Genomic DNA, 22,341 nt, shown 5'->3' with positions numbered 1-22,341 from the left:
TAATGACCGGGTCTATCTATGAGACCCTTACCCGACCTTAGACCCGCTAAAATCGTATTACTTTCGGGCCACACTTAAGCCTGGTCTAAACCGGGTGAAGCCCGGGTCTTGATCAACTTTATCACGACATCACCAAAATTATATTCTATATCTTTTGAACCTCTAAATTTTGAAAAATAATTATTTCATAACAATGCAACATTCGCATAATAATAATTTAGAATCTAATAATAATAATTTAAAATTTCATAATAATAATTATATCAATTACACATTAAACATTCAAAGTTCAAAAGACAATTAAAACAAAGTTGACAACCAACACAAGATTAACATAATAATAATAATTTATAGTGTCATACCAACCAATAACAACAAAATATTAAGTAGCAAACAACTACACGGGTCCAACAAACCGGGGCCGGGTGACCCGAGACTTGGCCCGAACCCGATTTAATAAATAACCGGGACCATCGATTGAAATTTCGGGTCTGACCGGGCCATAACGAAGTCGGGCCAAATTAACTCCGAAGTCATCGGGTCCGATCCGGGTCTTCGGGCCGGACCGGGTCTTGTGCACCCCTACTTAAGACCCGCCTCCCAAGCCCAAGCCAAACCTTTCGATATACTCCACAACTCCATCTTGATGACACTAGATCCAAAGGAATTTCCTGAGCATCCCATTACCCATTGACTGAAGCTATCGCGAATTACCCACCCAAAACCGGCACAATCATCCCCCAAGTTCACACTCCCATCACAATTTAACTTCCAAGCACCAAGTTTTGGCGGAGAGGTTTTAATCCCTGGACACAATGTGATACATTTACAGATATTTATGCTATTGGAAGAATTTCAAGTGTATTGGGAACACCAGTGTTCCAGTTATTTTAACCGTTGATTTTAATTAATATATATTATATATTTTTTTTATAATTCAGATCAACGGTTAAAACAACTGGAACATCGACGTTTCCAGTACACTTGAAATTTTTCCCATGTTATTTTGTTATGATATGTTTCATTCGAAGCTTAATAATGTAGATAAACGTGTATGTAAACCGTGATGCGCATCTATCCTAAGTCATAACTGCCTATGGACTATGGACAAATAAAAGCTAAAAAATGGGGTTCGAAATGTTTCGCAAAAATATTGCACCTGCTCACGGTAATTACTAATGACAACTTGCAAAAAACATAGTCCAAGGAGCTAAAACAAACCAAACAAAGGATCAAAGCAGAAGTGAGATGTGATCAAGTTCTAATTCCCGTGTCCCGAGTCAAATGTGATTTTTCCATTTAGTGTACAAAATTCGAAGGCACTGGATCCGAATTCGATGCACAATGCATTGAGGAATTTGTTTGGTCAAGAACCACCACTCACCATGCTGTCTGGTTTCAGGATTGAAACTTGTGGCAATAAACATGAATTCGGTCATTGGCATCAAGTATTATGATCAGGGTAATTGTCTCATTTCAACATGACCTTTTTCTGGCCTCCTCTATGTGGAACATAAGCTACAAGAAATTAGACATAAGATTACTAAACTAAAAAAGGAAGCAAAGAGAATAAAAACTATTTGGAATGTTTCACAATGCAAATGACGAAAATGTCACACCTTTGTTCCCACGTAAAATGTGATAAACATTGCACCGAGAACAGGCAGCCCTGAGTGATGGAATTACCAGATTAATTTTAAACTGTATTTAACTGCAACAAAGTTTAGAAGACTAAAAATATTGACAAACCTTCCTTGCTAAGGAAAGAATCAAGAAGCCAATTAATGCCTTTGGGTCCAATAACAAAACCAACCAGATTTGCCACCTGTCAAGAAAAGTCATTGCACTAAAATTAGAAATTGACTATCGTTGATTTCCACATAATTAAATTGTGATCAAGTAAGCCGCAAGTAGAGATGTAGAATAACTAAGAATTAAAACACTCATATGTGCTATAGCTTTCCAAAGTAAATCCAAGGACAAACCATGAGGGAAGTAATTGTGATTGCACCAGCAACAGCACTGATTTCACGAAATATGAATTCCCCAAAAGAACTCTCAGCCTGATGAACCACATTTAACTTGATGTCAAACAAGAAGATTAATGACTTTGGAACAATGGAAGACTGAAGAAGAAATGCAAGGATATGCTTTACCTGAAATGCATTTGCTGCTGATTTTAAAGCCAACTCAGGGATAAAGAATAAACATGTTAACCATGCCCATGAAAGAAGCTTCCTAAGGTCCAAGAGGATAATCAAGAATAAGATATCAGGTCAAAGAATATGCCAATATTACAAGTAGAATGGATTTAAGTTACTAATGAAGGGTGCATACCACTCTAAATCATGCCAGATGGCAACAAATGTGAACACAACCCATACATTCAGTAGCTTTTTCTGAGATCCACCAAGAGGAATGTATACATACCTGAATTTCTACTCAGTCAATAATTTGCTATCATCTAAAAAAAATAAAATGCAAAATCAGTCCAAAAGACTCGGTTCCACCTCACAAGCCACTTGTTAAAGGAAGCATGCCAATTTTTCCAGAAGTCTTCCAAGCTGTGGCAATTATTAATACATTTTGGCATATTCTCTGGAGCCTCAATTCCATTTATCTACAACTTATCATTCCAAATTAATGACCTAAACTCAAACATCTACTTTTAACATTTATTCTAGAGGGTTAAAGACCAAGTAGCATACCAATGACCAGAAACGGAAAAAGCGCCAGATCAATAAAAATTTTAGCCACATGAAATTTAAGACCTGAAACAAATATGTAACAAAGAATGAGAAACACTATGGTGAGTGAATTTGGAAATTTTATTTTTTCAATATTTTTTATACAGCAACAGCAACCACCTATACTGAACTTTATCCCACTGGGTTAGGTTGTTGAGTGAATCAGGAGTTGCCATTAGTCTCAATAATACCATTTAAAGATGATGAACATGTATCCTCTTACCCCATATCCAATGATGAAGATATCCATGGGAGACATGTGCTTCCACAAACCACTAAGTAATGAAGAAACTATTTCAGCTAACAGAATAAAAATTGGATAAAACATTAATTATAACACATGGACTTTCTTGATAGTACTCTAACCTATTAGCAAATGAATTATAATAGAACAAATGTGTCATCAATTCCATGAGGAGAAGACTAAATAGCCAACGGAAACCATAGAGTGCCACATTTTTAACTGAATGAGTATTTTGAGGAACTTCTAGCTGCAGAAAAAATAGAAAAATATCATCAACGAACAAGAAACTTTGCCATTTAAAAACATTTGCCAGCAATTACTGACACGAGAAAAGTTAAGGAAGAGAAAGTATAACATCTACCTAGTTGTCATTGTTGTTATTGTAATACATTTAACAATTGTCAATTAAGAAATTGAATCTCCAAACAATAACAAATTTGGTTTCTCTTAATCTTCAAACAAATCATATCTTACATATAATTTTATGTTGGAAAATGACAGGTCAGGGTTCACTTCATCAATTGAAATTTCAGAAAGCCTAGAACTATAAAAAATGTAACTGAAAATCAAACATGGAGCTTATAAGAGAAATATAAGTTACAGTCAGACCTGTGAGGCAAAAGCTTTGAAGCTCAATATTGGACCAGCAATGTAAAGAGGGGCATACAGCAAGTAACAAAGGTATGTGGTATATGAAAACTTGTCATTCTGTAGTCTGCTCTCCTGATAATGGAATTAAAATTATGAACCAGAAAACTGTGCATCCACATGCCGAACTTAAAGAAGAATAGAAGTAAACATTTAAAAAGCATAAAAATAACAGAAGATTCTTGATTAACTGGCAGATATCCTAACCTGTAAAGCTTGATAGCAAGATTTTCCTGATTTACAAATAAGACAACGTTTGCAATGCTTCTGCAATAATAAAAGACTAAAATATTGCCAAATATTTATGAATCATGTAAAATACACAAAAGCATAAAGTCACAGAATTTGGCAACAGGTCTTGAGCTAGGAGAGGTCATGTGTACTAGATATACTAAATCATGATAGCAAACGACAAATTTGATGGCTTAAGGAACATGAGTACAACCTCATAATAGTCTTCTCTTAAAAACATGAACGTAACCAGGTTGTTCATAAACCATAATAGAAAACTAGAACCTAATCAAGCAAGGGTTACATTACAAAACACGGCCTTTGTAAGAGGTATTCAAGATTTATATGAAAGTTTAATTCAGCCTACACTATGCGTGATACTGAAAAAATCAAGCTTCTAAAGGTTATGTCAAAAGTTACAAGGTAATAAAGCTGCATTATTTATTCCCAGATCCTCAAACTGTCATCACCATTCAGAGAGACCGTTGAGTATAAACTTATATTCAGAACAGAAAAGTGGTGCACTAAAAGAAAAATACCTCCATATCAAAATGAGAATCTTGATTTCTCCAATGATAATCAAAGCCAAAGCTAATCATGCGTAAAACAACTGCCACAAACAAATACATTGAGTAATGTTTCTTATCACATTGCACACTGATTATGCAAAAACCAAAATATAAAGACAGGCACATATATATATATATATATATTAGAAAAATCACAATAAGTCCCTTTTAATTTAAATGTTCATATTACCGAACTTTAATATTCTTGACAATAAGTATTCTAAATATGTCACTGTAAACTGAAACTACTATTGAAGTCGACAATAAATGGCTGAGTCTGAGTCAAATTTTATGCATCAGCTGGATATGCATGAGAATAGTTCCACCAACAGAATGGGTAAAAGAAAGTGGCCAGAGATATATGGTTAGCAACACAAAGTCTTATTATAGGTATTATGGGAACAAAAACATAAAATAAAAATAGATACCAAAGTTGAAGCATATGTGCCACCTAAAAGTCCCTCGGAAATTGTCCAAAAATGCCCACTGTTGCCTGCAATATAATACATAACCCTTAAGCGAGAATAGAATTACTCCTACCGTATAATATCGATGTAACCAATATGACTCATCTTACCCAAAAATTGAGAATGAATATCCTTCATAAATGCGATTACAGACAAGAAAAAAAGAGTTGTAACTCCAAATTACAAGTGGAAAGTACTTCTTCTGTGCAAATATCTGCAGAAACAGAATTTTACATGACAACTGTGGAAATAACGATAACATGATAAATGGGGAACTGAACATAAGAACATTACAGATCTATTTAAAATAAAAAAAGGAAAAACAAAAGAAAAAGGAAAAGAAAAAGAAGAAGCAAAAGCAACATAACTCGTAAGTATATTTATAGTGGTGTCCAGAAGTTTAAAAGCCATTTTATATTTTGATCATTCTTATTCTTTCAGACTAAAATCTGTTCACATTGTAAGCCCAAAACCAACCTACAAAAGGAGACCCTTCTATGCTCGTCATTGAGATACACATTACTCCAACATTTAACCACAAAACTCTTAAAGACTGTTCTTTGAAGCTACCTTCAGTCATCACAATATTTGAAATTGGAAAAATGAAATACAAGGAGCCTTAATAAATTTAATATAGACATCAATATTAAGCAGTCAGAGGGAAATAACCTTTAATGAAAACTAGAGCTGTTATGACATGATAAATTAACAATGGAAGTCAATGTTACTCATTCCACGGATGAAATATTGAAATATTATTTATGGATTCACTACACGCACCTTCACAAGAAGAAAATTAACAGTTGCTATTGATAGGACAAATATGATGCTGCAAAGTGAAACAGACACGGAGTTGGAGTGAACAAGGTAAAGAGTGCCAATAGTGAAAGAAAGAAAGAACATTAAATGTAGAACATAAAGAAAAACTGTACCATGCTCCATGTAGATATGATAGATAGGTCAAAGAAAATAAAAGCCAGATAATGGACATTCCCCCCACTTTTAAATTGAAAAAAGGCCTCATCAAGTTGGCAAGCAGAGTGAAAATGCCAAAGACAACAGTAAGAACAGGTATATTTCCTCGCAAATTCCTCCATTGAGCATCTGTGACATCCTTTATACATAACAGAACAGGCATATATTTGATTAGCATGAAGAAAGAGATCAAGCCAAGAATAACAGCAACAGAAAAGAAACGCATGAGCAACCTAGCCAACTACTGAAATTCTTAGAAAGAAGATCATAAATTCAATTTTCTTTTTATAGAATGATCATAAATTCATAATAATAAGAAAAGAGCACATACATTGAGTTGCCTAGGTATGAGCCATCCTGGGCGTAAACCAAATAATTGCTTGCCATAATCTGTGAAAATCAATACCAATGCTTACCAATTAAGTACAGGAAGTGAAAATACAATCGAACAAACAATAATTGTTTTTGTGTTTGGGGGGGGGGATGTGAAATAAGAGTTTCACCATGAGAGAGTTGAAGGGAACGGCGAATGATGATGACATAGAAAACAAAAGCATAAGTCACCAAAAAATACAGTTCTTTCTGCTTCCAGGGCTCAATTCTACTGCCTTTGAAGTTTTCCTTGTTCGCAGCAGATGTACCCATTTGCTATTTGTAAATTAAGAAAGCCAAGATCCTCTAGTTAACACCTCGACACAGGCAATTTCATGATTCTCTGTTTCATCAAAGAGGAAAATTTTCAAATTACATCAGATTATTTTTTGGCCAAAAAATCTAATAAAATAATCACAATTTTAGACAACTCTGGGCAAACTCTGACAAACAACTAAAGTGAAAAATTGAAGAAAAAGAGGAGACAAGATTCGATGAAAAAGAAGAGAGAAGATCCATAATGGGTACATAAAAGGAGGAGCTGAGTTTCTATGGAAAGTGCAGACCCTACAAACAGTTTCCTGGACCATTGCAACCCAATTGCTCCTTCTCCTTCCTCATCACTCAACTATAACAAGTTTTTAGTATTTTTGAGTTTCGATAATCTAGCCATGTTTTTTCAAAGGAGATCTCATTTCAAAAGTATGTTAATAAGATTTTGACACTGCAATGTCCGTTTTAGTAAGTCACGTTATCTAAAAGAAAACCACCATCAGTGTACTTTTGCACTAACCAGGAATAACAAAAGTAAACAAATAATCAAAACCATGCAACAAATTAACCAATTTTCTACATGGTACTAAAAGGAAACTGAATTCGAAGATCAAATCACAATGTTTCAGCAATCCAGGAGCTACTACGGCATGCTCTGCATAGCACATTTGATAATAAAACAGAAGCACCTCAGATTAAGTTTGTGATACCAATTTCGAATCAATTTCAACAAGCAATTTGTTCACCATTATCAGGGTAGAAACAATAGGGGTATAACAATACACAAACAAATATGATCCAAAAGTAGGATACAGGGAAGGGACGAGGTACCTGGAGATGGAAAACAAAAAAGCATAGTTGTCAGAACCGAACCAGTCAAACTACTAAGTCACTGGTTTAACCGGTGAGTTACGGGTTGAACCGACTAACCCGGTCTTACTTAATAAAAATATAAAATAGTCAAAATCATAAAATTAAATTTTGAAATATATATCTTCACCAACACTTTAACAACAATCAAGTCTCAATTTCTAAAATCACTAATACGAAAATAGACAGATTATTACTCAATATTACAATAATATCTAATTATAATCACACTATTACAATGACTATCAATTAGACAATTAGCAATCAATTCAAATTAGGCAATTAACAATCACATTGTGGTAGCAGAGCCTATTAACAATTAACAATCAATTAGGCAATTAGCAATCAATTCCAATTAAGCAATTAACAATCACACTGCAGCAATGGAGCCTATTAATAATTAGGCAATTAACAATCAATTATAACAGAGACTATTATCTAATTATAATCACACTATTACAATGACTATCAATTAGACAATTAGCAATCAATTCAAATTAGGCAATTAACAATCACATTGTAGCAGCAGAGCCTATTAACAATTAACAATCAATTAGGCAATTAACAATCATTTCTAACAATAGTAATTTCAGGGCCCTCAAAATTAAAATTGAAAATAAGGTGCATTCCTATTATTTTTATTAGCAGAATCATAATATCATAACCACAAAGTAAAACTAAATAACTAAATACCATTCTCCACAAGATTTTCTTTCCAAATTCGAAATTAGCAAACCAACACAAAATCAGCAATCGATAACTAAATTAGTAATTAGAAAGCTTTTCATTCAACAAATTCAAGTCTCCCATTCAACAAATTAACAAATTCAAGTCTCATCATAAATTCAAAACCAAGCAATTAGTCAGTTACATTTCATACACAGCATCATAAGAGATCGGAGCTCACAAACACACACAAAATTAACTAATTGTTTTTAACTAAATCATCTTGAACACATTAAAAACTAAATTAACCAACTCGCACTTTTTATGAACAGATTAAAAACGAAAAAGTAAGCAAGGAAAATTAAGTAACCTTCGGTGATCTTCCAACAAGCAGAGTATGAAGAAGAAGGAGCAAAAGTGTGACGCGGATCAGCTGGCGGCACTGCGGCAGTCCTTCTCCTTATGTTTACAACGCGGAGAACCAGCAGCATATGAGGGATAGGGAGCAAGACCGCCGGCGACAAGCACGCGAGGGATGACAAAGATCGAGCAGAGACGTGAGGAGGGGGAGAGGCGCGGCGACGACACGAGCAGGAAGCACCGCTCGAGCAGACGCGGAGGCGAGAGAGGCGCGAGCAGCCGAATTCAGACAGAGGAGAGAGGCCAGACGCGAGCACACGACGAGGAGGATCCGGAGAGGTGCGGCGAAGGTGGCGAGCATGTGGTGGCGGTGAACCGAGGTGAGCTCCCAGCTTTGCCTCTGTATCTATGGGTGCCGTAGAGACTAGAATGCAAGGTTCTGAAAACCGGACCGGTCATCAAACCGCTTTAGTCACGGGTTCACTGGTTCATTAGTCCAACCGGTGGTTCAACCGAAAAAACCGTTTTAGAATAAATAAATTATAAAGGACCAAAGATGAGGGTACTCCAAGAACTCCTATTAAATGCAACAGCATTCAACATTATCACATATTCTCACACACACATACAAAGCCTTAACTCAGAGAACAACCACAGCAAGTGACTTGGAAAGAAAATGTAAACACCGAAACAATCACAAGCATACAGAACACGTGAATATTATTATAGCAAACATAATAATAAAATAGCTCTTCTAATGCGTCTCTGATAATATCCCAAATCAAGAAAACTACATAATCTGATCCACTTGATTCAGAAAGCTACATATATTAGAAAAATTAAGAATCAACTAAAAGAAAAAGAAAAGGAAGGCCTGGTTGATTCGATTCAATTGCCTCTGATGAAGAATCAAACAGGGCTGAGAAGCTGAGAGTTTAAATGTTAAACCTCAATATTCAAGTAACATAACTCCATTATTGTTATTATTACACCCTTCTAATGTCACAAATTCAATATATATTATAGTCCGTTGACACTTGTGTATTCACAACTTGGCCTCATCATTCTGATTCATACCTTAAGTAGAAGAAAAAGTCCCAATAAGCTTTCATTACAATTTTATCCAGAGAGTTGGGGCTTTGGTTCGGAGTTCATGCCATTGATAATGACGAGAGGGATGAATCCGTGAATCAGTAACATAGGCAGTGCAAATTTTAACAAAGTTCACCACAATGATTAACAACAACAAAAAGCACTGAAGGAACACTCAGTAATATAGGCAGTGCAAATTTTAACAAAACTCATCATAATGATTAACAACAACAAAAAGAACTGAAAGAACAGTGAATCAGTAACATGGGCAGTGCAAATTTAAAATTTAAAAGTTATCAATTTAAAATTTATCATCAAATACAATCAGTGAGCAAAGCCAATCAATCAAGCACTGACTGAGCATTCTGTTCTGATTCTGTGACTGAGAAGCAACAAATTCAGCAACAAACGCAAGTTACAGCAACAAATTTAACAAATCCTAGTAAAGTCCCGATTTACAGCAAAAAGGCAAATTTATTGATTACCAATTCAGCAACATGCAGAAATACAGGGAGAAGGAAAATCTGGAAAAGAGAGAACACTAAACCAAAACATTAACCAGCAACCAGCAATTACAAAACAGCAACAAACATTAGTACATCATAAAACATTCCAAAACAGTGATGACACTAAACCTGCTTAGTAAATAATCTCAAAGACAATGATCACCAATATCTAGCAAATAAACAATAGATACACAACAACAATTTAGCAAATAAACAAGAACAAGACCTAAATAGAAAATCCAACAAATTAAGTCGCAGCAACCTAACAATTTGACAAATTAAAACAACAGCAGCCCAACAATTTAGCAAATCAACTTAACAAATTCAAGAACAGAAAATCACAACAAAAAAATTAAAAAAAAGTAACAGAAGAACACAAGAACAATTAGCAAATTAACAAGTTCACAATAACAACTAAAAAATTTACCAGAAGAACACTAATGCAAGTGGAATCATCATGCTAACATGTTTTCTGCAAAGATGCTATTTGTACAGCTAAAATTTCCTAATTACTATAAGAGGAATGATAGGGGGCTAGCAACTTTGTGATTTGTAGCCATCAAATAGCCATCAATGATGGTTTTAATGGTGTGAGATGGGTGTGAGATTTCATCCAATGGCTCATTTTTCTTTGCTGGTTACATGCTTGCCAGAATTTAACAAAGTTGCTGGCCCCTAGACTTTTCCTTACTATAATCCAATTATTCTAATTTCACATGCAATCAACTTACTAAGTTTCTAAAAGCTAGAAATTATAAAACCAACCAGAAATATGGTTAAAGCATTTCATCAAACATGTTGAGTGCGGTAAAATTAAAACAAAATAAGAGAATTCAAAGCTTAATTTCAATGTGATAGAGAAGAGAACATAACTATTGTAACTTTAATTTAGTCTACGAAAAAATCCAATCCACTACCAAATCAAATAATTACTTATTGTAATAGAAATCAGAGGTTGCAGAGTTTGAAGAAGAGTATTGGTGTTGTGTGAGTGTATTGTCTGGTGGCGGATTTAGGGAACTCACGGCGTGGACAAAAGAGAGCAGTTTGACGGCTGAGTGGAGAGCCCGGGTTGGTCGCAGAGTTTGAAGCAGAGCAACGTGGCTTCCAGACGAACGCGAACGGTGAACGCCGAGCGAACGCGAACGGCGAAGAACGCGAACGAAGACGCGAACGTGAACGGCAAACAAACGGCGACGGAAGCGCTGCTGAGCAGACAAAGACGACGGACGCCGAGCTCGAGGAAGCAACCGCGATCGGTGACAGCGAACAGGGGTTGAAGATTTGGAGCACCAGGGAAGCTAGATGACGGATGGCGAACTTTGAGTGCGACGGACGGCGGCAGTATGCCACTCCTTGTGGCGGTGGTGTAGGCTTAGAGTGCTAGGGTTTGTGCTTGGGTTTGGGTGATTTCTCTGACTGAAAGAAAACAGAAACGGAGAAAGGGAGAAAGAAACGAATGAGCTTCCCTTTCTTTCTGTAAACCGGCCGGGTTCCGGTTCGGTCCGATCGGCCGGCTCTCATCCGGTTCAAAGGGTTTTTGTCGGTTTTTTAATTATCGGTTTCAGCGATGAATTTAACTATTAATCCAAAATTTTGCATATGCCAACAATCAATTTAACCTTTGCTTTGATATTAATACTTTATTCTTTTTTACGAAGAAAATGGCTCTTGGATGAATGAATGAACACTACTACATCATTTCTGTCAGATGATTTAGCACATTATCGACTCTTCGATGAATGAATAGGTACAAGTTTAACATAATTTTGGAAATTATTTATAAATATATCCACTATTTAAAAGTTCGCACTAAATATAGCCAAGGATGATACCTTAAACTTAGACCTACTCAAACACAAGCATTTATCATTTTTTTTTTGTCAAATTATGATAAAATAATAAAAAAATTTGATGTGGATACAAAAATTCACCCACGGTGTATTTATATATATTTTACCTGTGTTGTTTTACATAATTTTAATATAAATTTTATATCTTAACATATATTTTATATAAATAATTAATTTAATAACTGATGTTTTGTATACACTATATATGAATAATAGCATCTAAGTTATGCCAATGAATTATAGTTCAAATGACATAATTTTTTCATATTTATCTAAGAAGTTGCGGGTTCGAGTCTCTTATTTTTTGTAAAAAAAAAAATAGCACCTAAGTCATACTTAGCTGATGTATGCATGTAACATTTTGATTTTGCTTCCCAGAAGATACGCATCTGAAAGTATAAAAGCAGCATGTCAATGGGCATATAAGGCTGTCACCATGAACTATTAAGAAGAGTTATAATAGAAATTAAGCTATTCTTGTTAGAAATCACTTGTGACATTACCATGAACTGCTTTGCAGATGATTACTTCCTATCACATTTACCAACTGTCAATTTGCGATTAGCTCCGGGAGGAATTAGACTCACTGCAACTCTCATTCGTATTTTTGGCTGATGCCCCATTATGTGTTCCTTAATCATGTAGCTTATTGAAATGTTAAAATAGATCTCCAACATACAAACCATAAAACCCTCTCTATGCGTAGAATATCTAAAGTCCTTAAGTTTGTAAATAGTTCATTCGAGAACAATCAACAAATATCAATGGTGAATTATAGTGTACAGAGCAATAAGCATACAGATATACAGATATTCCCTCAACTTATATGCAATATTGACACGTGTAAGTTTGTCTACAGAAAGAAGTAGGTCACCAGTTTCTGGTCCAAAAATTGTTACTGGCTCATAGCTAGGTAACTTTACAAGTTCAAACAGTTAGCCGCTTATGTTACTGACGTGAACTATAGCTACTTAGCTACTTGATTTGAGCCCCGTTATGTGCAAGTTGTGATTCTAGCAATTATCTACCTATTTATTTATTTAATATATCAATTTTTATGAGTTTTTTTTTAAATAAAAATATTTTTTTTGATATAATAATAATATTTATTATTATTTATCAATTTTTTATTTTTATTTTTCACATTTATTAAAAAAAAATTTCAATATTTTAGATATTAATTATTGTTATTTAATTAATTTATTTTAATTATTTAATTATTAAAATTTTAAGTATTAATTATACCCGGATTACAATATTAAAACTTTAAACATGATATATATATATATGATATTTTAGGTATAAATTATTGTTGTTGCTTGTGATTGTTGGTTTGGCCATGAAGAATAGTCTAATTGGAGTGTTTTGATGATTTTGAGGTTGTTGTGAATGAGAATTACTTATAGGAATTGATGAGGTTTGATGGTCAAGAGATTAATTGAAAAAAAAAAACTATGAAAATCGATAACTGTAAAACTCGAAAACGAATTAAAAATCATATATATTTTCGGACAGATTACAAAAAAAAAATTTTTGAATTTTAAGAGCTGTGTTTGTCACCAACATAACATTATTATTTTGGGAATAAATTTGTATTCTGGATTATTTTTGTAAATATTAATATATATGAGAGTTAATTAATAATTTTTTAAAAATATTGGGTCAAAAATAAAATACTTAAAAGCTTGTACTTTCATCTATAATTGTCAGAATCGAACCGGTAATCGAACCAGTCAGGTCACTGGGTCACTGGGTCATTGGTTCAACCGGTGGGTCACTAGTTGAACGATTGACCCGGTCCTATGTAAATAAAAAATAAAATATAATAAAAAATTTAAAATTAAAATTTAAAATACATATTTTCACTAACATTTTAAAAATATCTAGCTATTCTAAAACAATATGAAACAGGAACAATAAGTATTTTGTTAATTTTACTCTATCATAAATATTTTTATTTTTTTATATTAAAATAACTATTATTTTCAAATTTTAATAATTTATTAATTAGTTTATATCTATTATACTATTATATACTACAAGTATTTATTGAAAAATAATATTAATAGATATTATATAATTATAAAAAAAATAAATGAGTTTATAATTATTATTAAATAAAAATATAATTAATTTAAGAATGAATGAGTTTATAACTAAAATTAAAATAAATTAAATAGAAGTAAATTATTTGCTGAAAGATATTTATATATATATATATATATATATATATATATATATTAATTTGCATATATATATTGATAACAAGTTTAACAGCCTGGTGGTTGTGAGTAAGTTTTTTCTTGATGAGGGGGATTCGAACTCCAGCTTCAACATTTTAAAAAAAATTTGAAGCTCAAGTAGTTCGGTCGAACCGGTCTTATCGAATTTGACCAATTTGTACCAGTTCATTGCCTCATTCGGTCAGATCATCGAACCGGACCAACTTAGGGTTCACCAATTTTTTGTTCGAACCGGATGGTCCGGTCCGATTTTACTAACAATGGTTTCATCCGTGTGAGTCGAACTAACATAGAGGTAAGTTTTTAACTAACATAGAGGTAAATTTTTAGATTCCTATACGACTCAACTTGGAGAGCAAACTAAATGTTTCTCCCACTACTTCGATTATCACCATCAAGATAATAACCAACTCAAACAATAAATTAAAATGATTTTTGTGTGATTAATTCTCTTTGCCTTTTGTATCTCTCAATATAAAAACAAAACAATCTAATTATTTGTCAAAAGTATTATAAAATAAATTTAAATTATTTTATATTTATCATTTATATGTGTAACTAAAAATTATATCTTATAAATTTTTTAATATTATAAAAATTTACTATATTATAATTGATCTCAATAAAAAAATTATATTTTTATGTAGTAATATGATTTATCTTTATTTATTTTAAAAAAAGTTACACTTATTTTTGTAAAATATTATATATTAAAAAATATTTATTTATTTGTATACTAATATGTTTTATATTTATTGAGGTCCATTAATACTCTTTTTTTATAGCATTTTTCTAATTTTTATTTAATGAATTCAATGGTTTATTAAAAATGGTACATCTACTCTCACAAGTTATTTGAATTTATTTTAGAGAATAAATTGTATCACACTCTATAGTAAGTTATTTTTGTTTAAGATTTTAGTATTTAGCGTTTATGGTACATGACTAGGATTTAATATTTAGTGTTTAGTATTTAATGTTTAGAATTTTGAGTTTATTAAATTGAACGTTTAAAGTTTATAGTTTAAAGTTTAGAATCTAGAATTTAGGTTTATTTAAGGTGAATTTTAATGTTGTGTTTGTAATTTAAAATTTGTTTGAGTTTAGAGTTTCGTTTATTTAAGATTTGATTATGATATTGTTTTTATAATTTGAAATTTGTTTGGGTTGTTACTCTAAGTGTTGAATTTAGTTTTAGACAAACAAGATTTTTAAAATTTTTAAATATAAATATCGAAAAGATAATGCATGAAACATTAAATTATGTATGTTATGTTGCAATTATTTTTTAATTTACTTAAAAATAAGTTGAAAAAAGATTACATTTGAAAAATACCTAGTTGAAATGAAAAAATAACTTATTAGTGTGTATAATTACTTTTATTATGAGAGCCAAAGGATACATAGTTAAAATGGGAAAAAGAAAAAAACTTTTTTATTATGTACATGTTATCATTATTAACACATATGAATAATGTTCATTTTTTCTCATTCTAAATGGAAATATGAAGTATAACCAATGTTCTTATAGCAGCTATTTCAAACAAGCTCTTCCTTCAGTCTCAACATAAATTGACCCTTGCCATACAATCTTATAAGTAAGCCTAAAGAGCCCAACAAGTAGCTGGATAGAGACGACCCAAAAAAATCATGTTACACAGAAAGAAAAACCGCCTAAGCTGAGTTTCTACCAAGCCTTGCAAATGTAACATTGCTATCAACCTGCTCCCTGACACCACACATTCACAACACGTGTCGGTGAACCATACATATCTGTATATCTACAATCTTTACACTAGAGTGACCCAATATCAATATGATCTAAGTAAACAATAAATTAGTTCCTCACAAATTTATTTTATCTTTAAATTTTTTTATTATTTTAAAAATTTTTAAATATTAATTTTATCGACGCTTACCTAAATGAACTAGTAAACAAATCACTAAAACACTCAACTTAGTTAGTTTAAAGGTAAAATTAATAATATTTGATCATATCAAATACCGATTGAGTTATAAATTAATGGAAAAAAATCCTCTCCAATTATTAAAAAAAATTGAGTGTCCATTGTTTAATTTAGACTATAAAAAAGTCAAAATAAATCAACGGTAAAGACTAAAAATTAATTTATAATTTCACACAATAAAATTTAACTTTCTCTTTCTTGTTTTCTTCTTCCTTTGACACACTTACTGCTAATACCACTCATTATCTTTCATCACCATCTTCTCAATGACTCCATCTCCTTATTTGATAAACCACCAACACAAATTATTTGTTCACTACACCAACTACAATAGCTAGAACAATGACATTGATGACGATGACCGCAACGATTGCCACAACAATGTCAAAGGTTATGATTGATGCACATTCATTTTGAATTTTTTGTGGAATTGAGCCTTTTTAATGTGGATGTATGGTGTCTTCAATCACCCCAACCATAATTATTATTGTCCATTAACAGAAATATCATTCTCCATTCCTCAATTATTTTAATTTAAGAAAAAATTTCAGGTTTTTAGTTTTTTAGTAACTTTAATTAGTTGAATCAAACTTTCTGGTCATATTCAATAAGCATGGAATTTGGACTGATCGCAAATAAAAACAATAATTTCATATATATAAATTATTTGTTTTTCAAATGCTCTGCAAATTATCTTTGTTCTTCACGCTCTCAGTGGATTTGGAAGATACCCTAAAAGAGTTGAAATTAAAAGTTATTATTAATAAGAAACCCAAAATGGAGCAAGTGATTGATCGGACCAGGCTTGAAAATAAGGGTGAGGTTGAAAGCAAAAAAAAAAATAAAAATAAAAAATAAGGGTGGGATCTTCTTGCAAGATGGTAGTGGAAACAAAAGTGAGATATCTTGCAACAGATTTAGAACTGTTTGGGTTGAGTTTGAGAAAATAAAAATAATAATTTTGGTGATGACTAAATATTATAATTTTGGGTTAAAAACTTAAAATTCTAATTATGTGTAGAATTTGTTTGGTTATTGTGCAGGACAAGTTTAATGAAAATGTAACCATTCAGGGGCTTATTTTTATCGAAAGGAAAACTAAGTGTGTGCTTTTTTTGGATATGGAAGGTAGGTGTGCTAGACGTAAATGTGGGACAAAATTTTTGCAGTGTCACGGTGAAGAAATCGGACCGTGGGTTTTCTTTGTTTCTGAATTTTGCATCAGAAATCTCACAGTCTGATTTGCATGGCTTAGGGAATCAAAATATGGGATGCATGTAATCGGACCCTACGTTTAGTGCAATGCCCATGGTCCGATTTCTATGCTAAAATTTTGAGAAGAAATCGGACCCTCCGTTTTTTCTACATATGGAAATTGTTTTGGTTAACTGCGAGCACAAGTCGCATGGTCCGATTGGATTTTTTAGATTATTTTAAACATGTTAACCTAGTCGAAGGGTGCGAGTTGTGATAAGTGGTTTATATAAAAGTAGAAAGTGAACTCATTACTCACTCGTGTCTTCGTCCCGAGCTTGAGCGGCTGCCCCTTCTGTTCTTCTTTCTCGTATCTTCACTAGTTGTTTCTATGTTTTTTTTGGGGGATTCACGAAAATGAGTGATAGAGTGTTATTAAAGGTATATTATTTTGGTCAGATTTTACTACAAACATCTGAAGGAATAAAATTTATTTGTGAAAATCCGTTAGATGTTGTTATTCCTTTTATCATCTCATTTGAAGAGCTCAAAGGTGTGATCTGTGAAAAGATTGATTCTGAGAGGGCAAGAAAGATATCATGTATTCTCTATAGATATCCCATACAGATGTTTGGTGGATTCATCCAGTTTCAAACCAAATATGTGACGGACGAGGCGAGCATGCAAGAGATGTTTTCAATGTATATTGAAAACCGGGCTCAGATCGCGTTCATCGAGTTGTATGTTGAGTTTGAACAATCTGATGCTGACCGGAATATTGTAAGGGAAGATTATAATAGTGACAGTGAAGAAGAGTTCGAAAGTAACTACGAGTTTGTTGGTCCAGATGGAGATGAAGATCAAGGTGATGGAAATACGGCTCCAGATGTGACAGAGGTGGCAAATGCACTTGCAAACGAAGTGCCGTTTGAGGAGCCATCATTCATGCGAGTTTTGGACTTGGAAGCCATGCATGTTCCGGAGTTTCTGGAATATATGACTGCAGGTACGTAAGACGCCGTGTTTGAATTTTTTTTTAGTCAAATATTGATATAGTTATGAATAAATTAGTAATTAGTTGCCATTATATAACCATTCATTGATGTCTTATTTCTTAGCATAGAACCGGCGGTCGAGCAGTTCAGGTGACTGAGTCACTGGTTCAACCGCTGGTTCTATGTAAATAACAAATTAAAAAATAGCAGGAATGTTAAATAATGAGGTTGAAATGTTTGTGTTTTATAAGAAGAATTAATTTTTTTCACTTATATATGTATAGTATAAGTACTTATTAGGTAATAAGTACATTCTATCGAACATGATTAGTAACTATTACGTTAGTCTCTAATTACCACTCGCAGTTGAAACATCCTGTCAATGGTTAAAACCCAGTGAACCGGATCGGTTAGGTTCCGGTTCATTTGGCTTGGTTGTCGAACCGGCATGTCCGGCCCGTGATAAATATTCTCTGCTGTTGTTCTTGTTTTAATTAGAGTGACACAATAACATGTTGTCAGACTCGGATTTATATCATACTAGAGGCGGTGACTGTAGATTTGCTCATATTATTGGTTTTGAAATCTCTGTGTCTTTATTTGATTTTTCCTATGCTGGTTTTCAATTGCAGAGGTTCCTATGGTCGCAGATGATGAATTTGCCGTTGGTATGGAGTTCAGTTCCAGGGAAGCTGTTATTAAGGCGATAAAGGATTACACCATACGACGAAGCGTTGACTACCGGGTGTATGAGTCTGAGCCATTGACATTTTATGCGAAATGTACACAGTATGGGTCCGGGTGTGATTGGCTTATCAGGGTTAGCATGATCAGCAGGAAGTACTGTTGGGTTATAAGGAGGTATAATGGTAGTCACACCTGTACCAGAGCCACCATTTCACAGGATCATTCGAAACTGGATTCTATCACAATTGCGGAGGTGATAAAGCCTTTGGTTGAGGCTGACCCCTCCTTGAAGGTAAAGTCGGTTATAGCAGAAGTGCAATCGAAGTTCAACTACACCGTCAGTTACCGGAAAGCATGGTTGGCTAAGCAAAGGGCAGTGGAAAAAATATTTGGTGGTTGGGAGGCATCTTTTGAAGCGTTGCCTATATGGTTCCAGGCCATGTGTCATAAGGAGCCATCAGTTGTTGTCCATTTTGAGACAATGCCTGCATATCAAGGCGATGAGGTGGTGCGTGATATTCAAGTACTGCATCGAGTATTTTGGAGTTATTACCCCTGTATTAGGGCATTCAGACATTGTAAGCCAATTGTCCAGGTGGATGGGACTCACTTGTATGGAAAGTATAAGGGTTGTCTACTGGTGGCAGTTTCACAAGATGGCAACAACAACATCGTCCCAATTGCGTTCGCTATTGTGGAGGGAGAGACTTCTGATGCTTGGCACTTCTTCCTTAGTAACCTTCGTCAACATGTTGTCACTCGGGATGGTGTGGGTCTAATATCCGACCGACACGAATCTATCAATGCAGCAGTGGAACGCAGTAACGGAGCTTGGTCACCTCCTAGAGCTTTTCATATGTTCTGCATCAGGCATATAGAGTCGAATTTTCTGCGTAAATTCAAGGCACCGTACCTCCAAAAATTGGTCGTCAACATTGGTAACTATTTACTAAATTTAAGTAACTTATTAACAGACATAACCGTCAATATTTGTTTTGACATCTACAATTATTCGTTTTTTTTTGTTGCTATCCTCTAGGATATTCGAGGACGGTGCGAGAGTACGAAGTGCGTTACCAGCGATTATGGGAACGGGGGGAAGCGTATACAAACTGGTTAAACCGAATTCCTCGCGAACAGTATGCATTGGCATTTGATGGTGGATACCGATGGGGTCACATGACAACGAATCTAGTGGAATGCATCAATTCAGTGTTGAAGGGTGCACGCAATCTTCCTGTTACTGCTCTTGTCAAGGCAACATTCTACAGGCTAAACGAGCTGTTCACCAGAAAGAGAGCGGAGGCAGAAGCGCGGATTAATGCTGGCCATGTGTTCTCCGATGTCGTGACCTCCAAGTTGCATGCAAACCAAATTTCTTCAGGAAATATTCAGGTCAGTTGCTTTGACCGGCAGAATGAGGTCTTTGAGGTGCGTGAGATGCCAAGCGGACTAGAGTTTGCAGTCGATCTACGTGGCCTACGATGTGACTGCGGTGAGTTCCAGGTGGACCGGATCCCCTGCAGACATGTGTTCGCATGTTGCGCCAATCAGCGACTGGATTGGAAACTGTATATGCATGATGTGTATAAGATGGAGCAAATTCGGCGGGTGTATCGAGCAAGATTTAGGCCGCTAGGTAACCCGACGACATGGCCTGCGTACCACGGTCCTCGCTTCGTACCGAATCCATATCTGAGACACGTCTCGAAAGGTCGGCCCAGGATGACGTGCTTCTTGAATGAGATGGACACGCGAATGTTACGTCGTCCTAGGCGATGTACGCTATGTGGAGCTGAGGGACATAGTCGTAGCAGATGCCGTCGGTCAGCTGGTACAAATGCCGACGGAGATGCTCAGTAGGTTCACAGTATGATAGGTGTAGCACGTACCTAGTTTGGCGTGGGTTGTGCATTTGAGATAACTTGACGTGATGTATGAAACATTGTGGGATATCACTCGAAACCTAACCACTATGTAACATTGTGTAACGTTCTTAATTTGTTTTTGGTTTAAAATAGTTGTTATGTCTGAGTTTTTATAACTTATTCGGTAGTTCATATCTGTTATTTTAATATATACTACCGGTATGTATTAATAAACAAAACTGAACCGGCCGGTCCGGTTCACAAGTTTTCTGATATGAACCGGCCGGTCCGGTTCACATGTTCGCATGTTGTTCCGGCCGGTTAGGGTTCTGAGTAAAAAAGGCTCCTCGTCCACCGTCACTCCTACTAGAGTCAACCGACACAAACCCCCCAGAAGCAACCGATGAGGTATGGCCCGGGTACCTCGCATCCAATGAATACCTACCTGCCATGAACTCAGGCTGATGGCCATATTGTGATAGTCCAAGATCTCCAGACATGAACCCAAGCAACTGGCTAAAAGAACCTCCTTCTCCTGCATCAAACTGTGAGGTTCCCCAATATTGTTGACTTAATGGAACTGATGGGGGGAACTGTGTCTGAGGTACATACTGGCTTGAGGACTGAGGTTGTTCCACTGGAATCGGGTTTGGAGGTAACATATGCGGCGAGTGTGGCTCCTGTCTTTCATTGTCAGCATCCAAATCCTGACTACCCTCATCGATTTCCTGATTATCCTCATCCATATCCTGATCGCCCTCATCAACTTCCTGATCACCTTCATCATTATCTTGACCAACAAGATTTGACAAGTTCAAGTGGTCCCCATATTTTGATCGGTACCAACGCATGTAACATTCTAACGAATGCTGTGAAGGCATGGGTAGCTCAGATAGAACGTAGTTATACCTGTTTGACCAATGCATCACCCAAACTGAATGACTCGATGCAGTGGCCCAATTGAGATTCTTGGGACCAGTCAGGACTTCTGCATGCGCCTTCTCTAGATTCCGTTCCTGATTAGGTTGTCCTTGAACAAGACCAAACTGTCGCCTAAACCTATCGGTAGCATGTCACTCGATACATTCAAATGAAACCAACGGAACTGTAGCGCTCCAGACAACCGACTGTATGTAGATTTCAGGCGGAATGATGTTCGGGTCCACCCGATCCACAGCATAAGCAACCCAAACAAACTGGAAAAAATAAAGGAACATAATGAACACAATCCACAATGCCAACTTCAATAACAATGCTTTATAATTATGTCTCAGAACCTAAACCGAAAACTAATACTTCTTTAATTAAAACACACCTGTCCTTCCTGAAGTTCGTCAAATGCCTTCCTAAAGTGGTCTAACTTCAGATATCTATATCGTCGGTCACCACGCTCCCAGTTCCGCCACCTAATATGATATATTCAATTAGCTCAACTAGCATTAACTGAATCTTAAAAATCAACATAACGGCACATATTCTCAAATTATTACCTGTTTGCTAGTGGAAAACTTCGG

The 22,341-nt window shown here is 34.8% G+C and overlaps 2 protein-coding genes across 6 annotated transcripts; one reads left to right on the top strand and one right to left on the bottom strand.

The window, feature by feature from the left end:
- Positions 1-667: 667 nt before the first annotated feature.
- On the bottom strand, positions 668-11,463 carry LOC107630033 (MBOAT (membrane bound O-acyl transferase) family protein). 5 transcript variants are annotated; one of them, XR_015907290.1, is made up of 22 exons: positions 11,046-11,463; positions 8,433-8,905; positions 6,385-6,596; positions 6,213-6,271; positions 5,839-6,020; positions 5,687-5,735; positions 5,017-5,120; positions 4,868-4,932; positions 4,410-4,480; positions 3,847-3,906; positions 3,601-3,714; positions 3,114-3,238; positions 2,971-3,022; positions 2,709-2,771; positions 2,511-2,620; positions 2,338-2,430; positions 2,157-2,238; positions 1,986-2,063; positions 1,750-1,825; positions 1,620-1,669; positions 1,385-1,518; positions 668-806 (listed from the first exon to the last, which is right to left on the bottom strand). XR_015907290.1 is itself a non-coding variant. In XM_021118488.2 (21 exons), the coding sequence occupies exons 3-21, from the start codon at positions 6,524-6,526 to the stop codon at positions 1,477-1,479; spliced, it is 1,617 nt and encodes a 538-aa protein (XP_020974147.1). In that variant the 5' UTR covers positions 6,527-6,596; positions 8,433-8,905; positions 11,046-11,463; the 3' UTR covers positions 1,055-1,476. The 5 variants fall into 5 exon arrangements, 4 of the variants coding, with proteins under 4 accessions (XP_020974147.1, XP_020974148.1, XP_016188526.1 ...); XM_021118488.2 differs by lacking the exon at positions 668-806 and having other exon boundaries at positions 1,055-1,518; XM_021118489.2 differs by lacking the exons at positions 668-806; positions 3,847-3,906 and having other exon boundaries at positions 1,055-1,518.
- Positions 11,464-17,694: 6,231 nt separating this feature from the next.
- Positions 17,695-20,822, top strand: LOC107632746 (uncharacterized). The gene is made up of 3 exons (XM_088510179.1): positions 17,695-18,283; positions 18,905-19,897; positions 19,999-20,822. The coding sequence occupies exons 1-3, from the start codon at positions 17,695-17,697 to the stop codon at positions 20,820-20,822; spliced, it is 2,406 nt and encodes an 801-aa protein (XP_088366305.1).
- Positions 20,823-22,341: the final 1,519 nt, after the last annotated feature.

The sequence above is a fragment of the Arachis ipaensis genome, chromosome B3, assembly GCF_059453495.1.
Source record: "Arachis ipaensis isolate K30076 ecotype BB chromosome B3, ASM5945349v1, whole genome shotgun sequence".
Lineage (NCBI taxonomy): Eukaryota > Viridiplantae > Streptophyta > Magnoliopsida > Fabales > Fabaceae > Arachis > Arachis ipaensis.
Note: the sequence above shows the minus strand (reverse complement) of the source record. Positions and strands in the feature narration are given on the sequence as shown.

What these genes read in the sequence shown, in the direction of transcription:
- LOC107630033 (XM_021118488.2), bottom strand. Translation starts at nt 6,526, where the DNA reads ATGGGTACATCTGCTGCGAACAAGGAAAACTTCAAAGGCAGTAGAATT. An exon ending in CTTGCTATCAAGCTTTACAG is followed by an intron (nt 3,715 to 3,846) that starts GTTAGGATATCT and finishes TTCCATTATCAG; the next exon opens with GAGAGCAGACTACAGAATGA. An exon ending in TCACAATTACTTCCCTCATG is followed by an intron (nt 1,826 to 1,985) that starts GTTTGTCCTTGG and finishes TTTTCTTGACAG; the next exon opens with GTGGCAAATCTGGTTGGTTT.
- LOC107632746 (XM_088510179.1), top strand. Translation starts at nt 17,695, where the DNA reads ATGAGTGATAGAGTGTTATTAAAGGTATATTATTTTGGTCAGATTTTA. An exon ending in TCTGGAATATATGACTGCAG is followed by an intron (nt 18,284 to 18,904) that starts GTACGTAAGACG and finishes TTTCAATTGCAG; the next exon opens with AGGTTCCTATGGTCGCAGAT. An exon ending in AAAATTGGTCGTCAACATTG is followed by an intron (nt 19,898 to 19,998) that starts GTAACTATTTAC and finishes GCTATCCTCTAG; the next exon opens with GATATTCGAGGACGGTGCGA.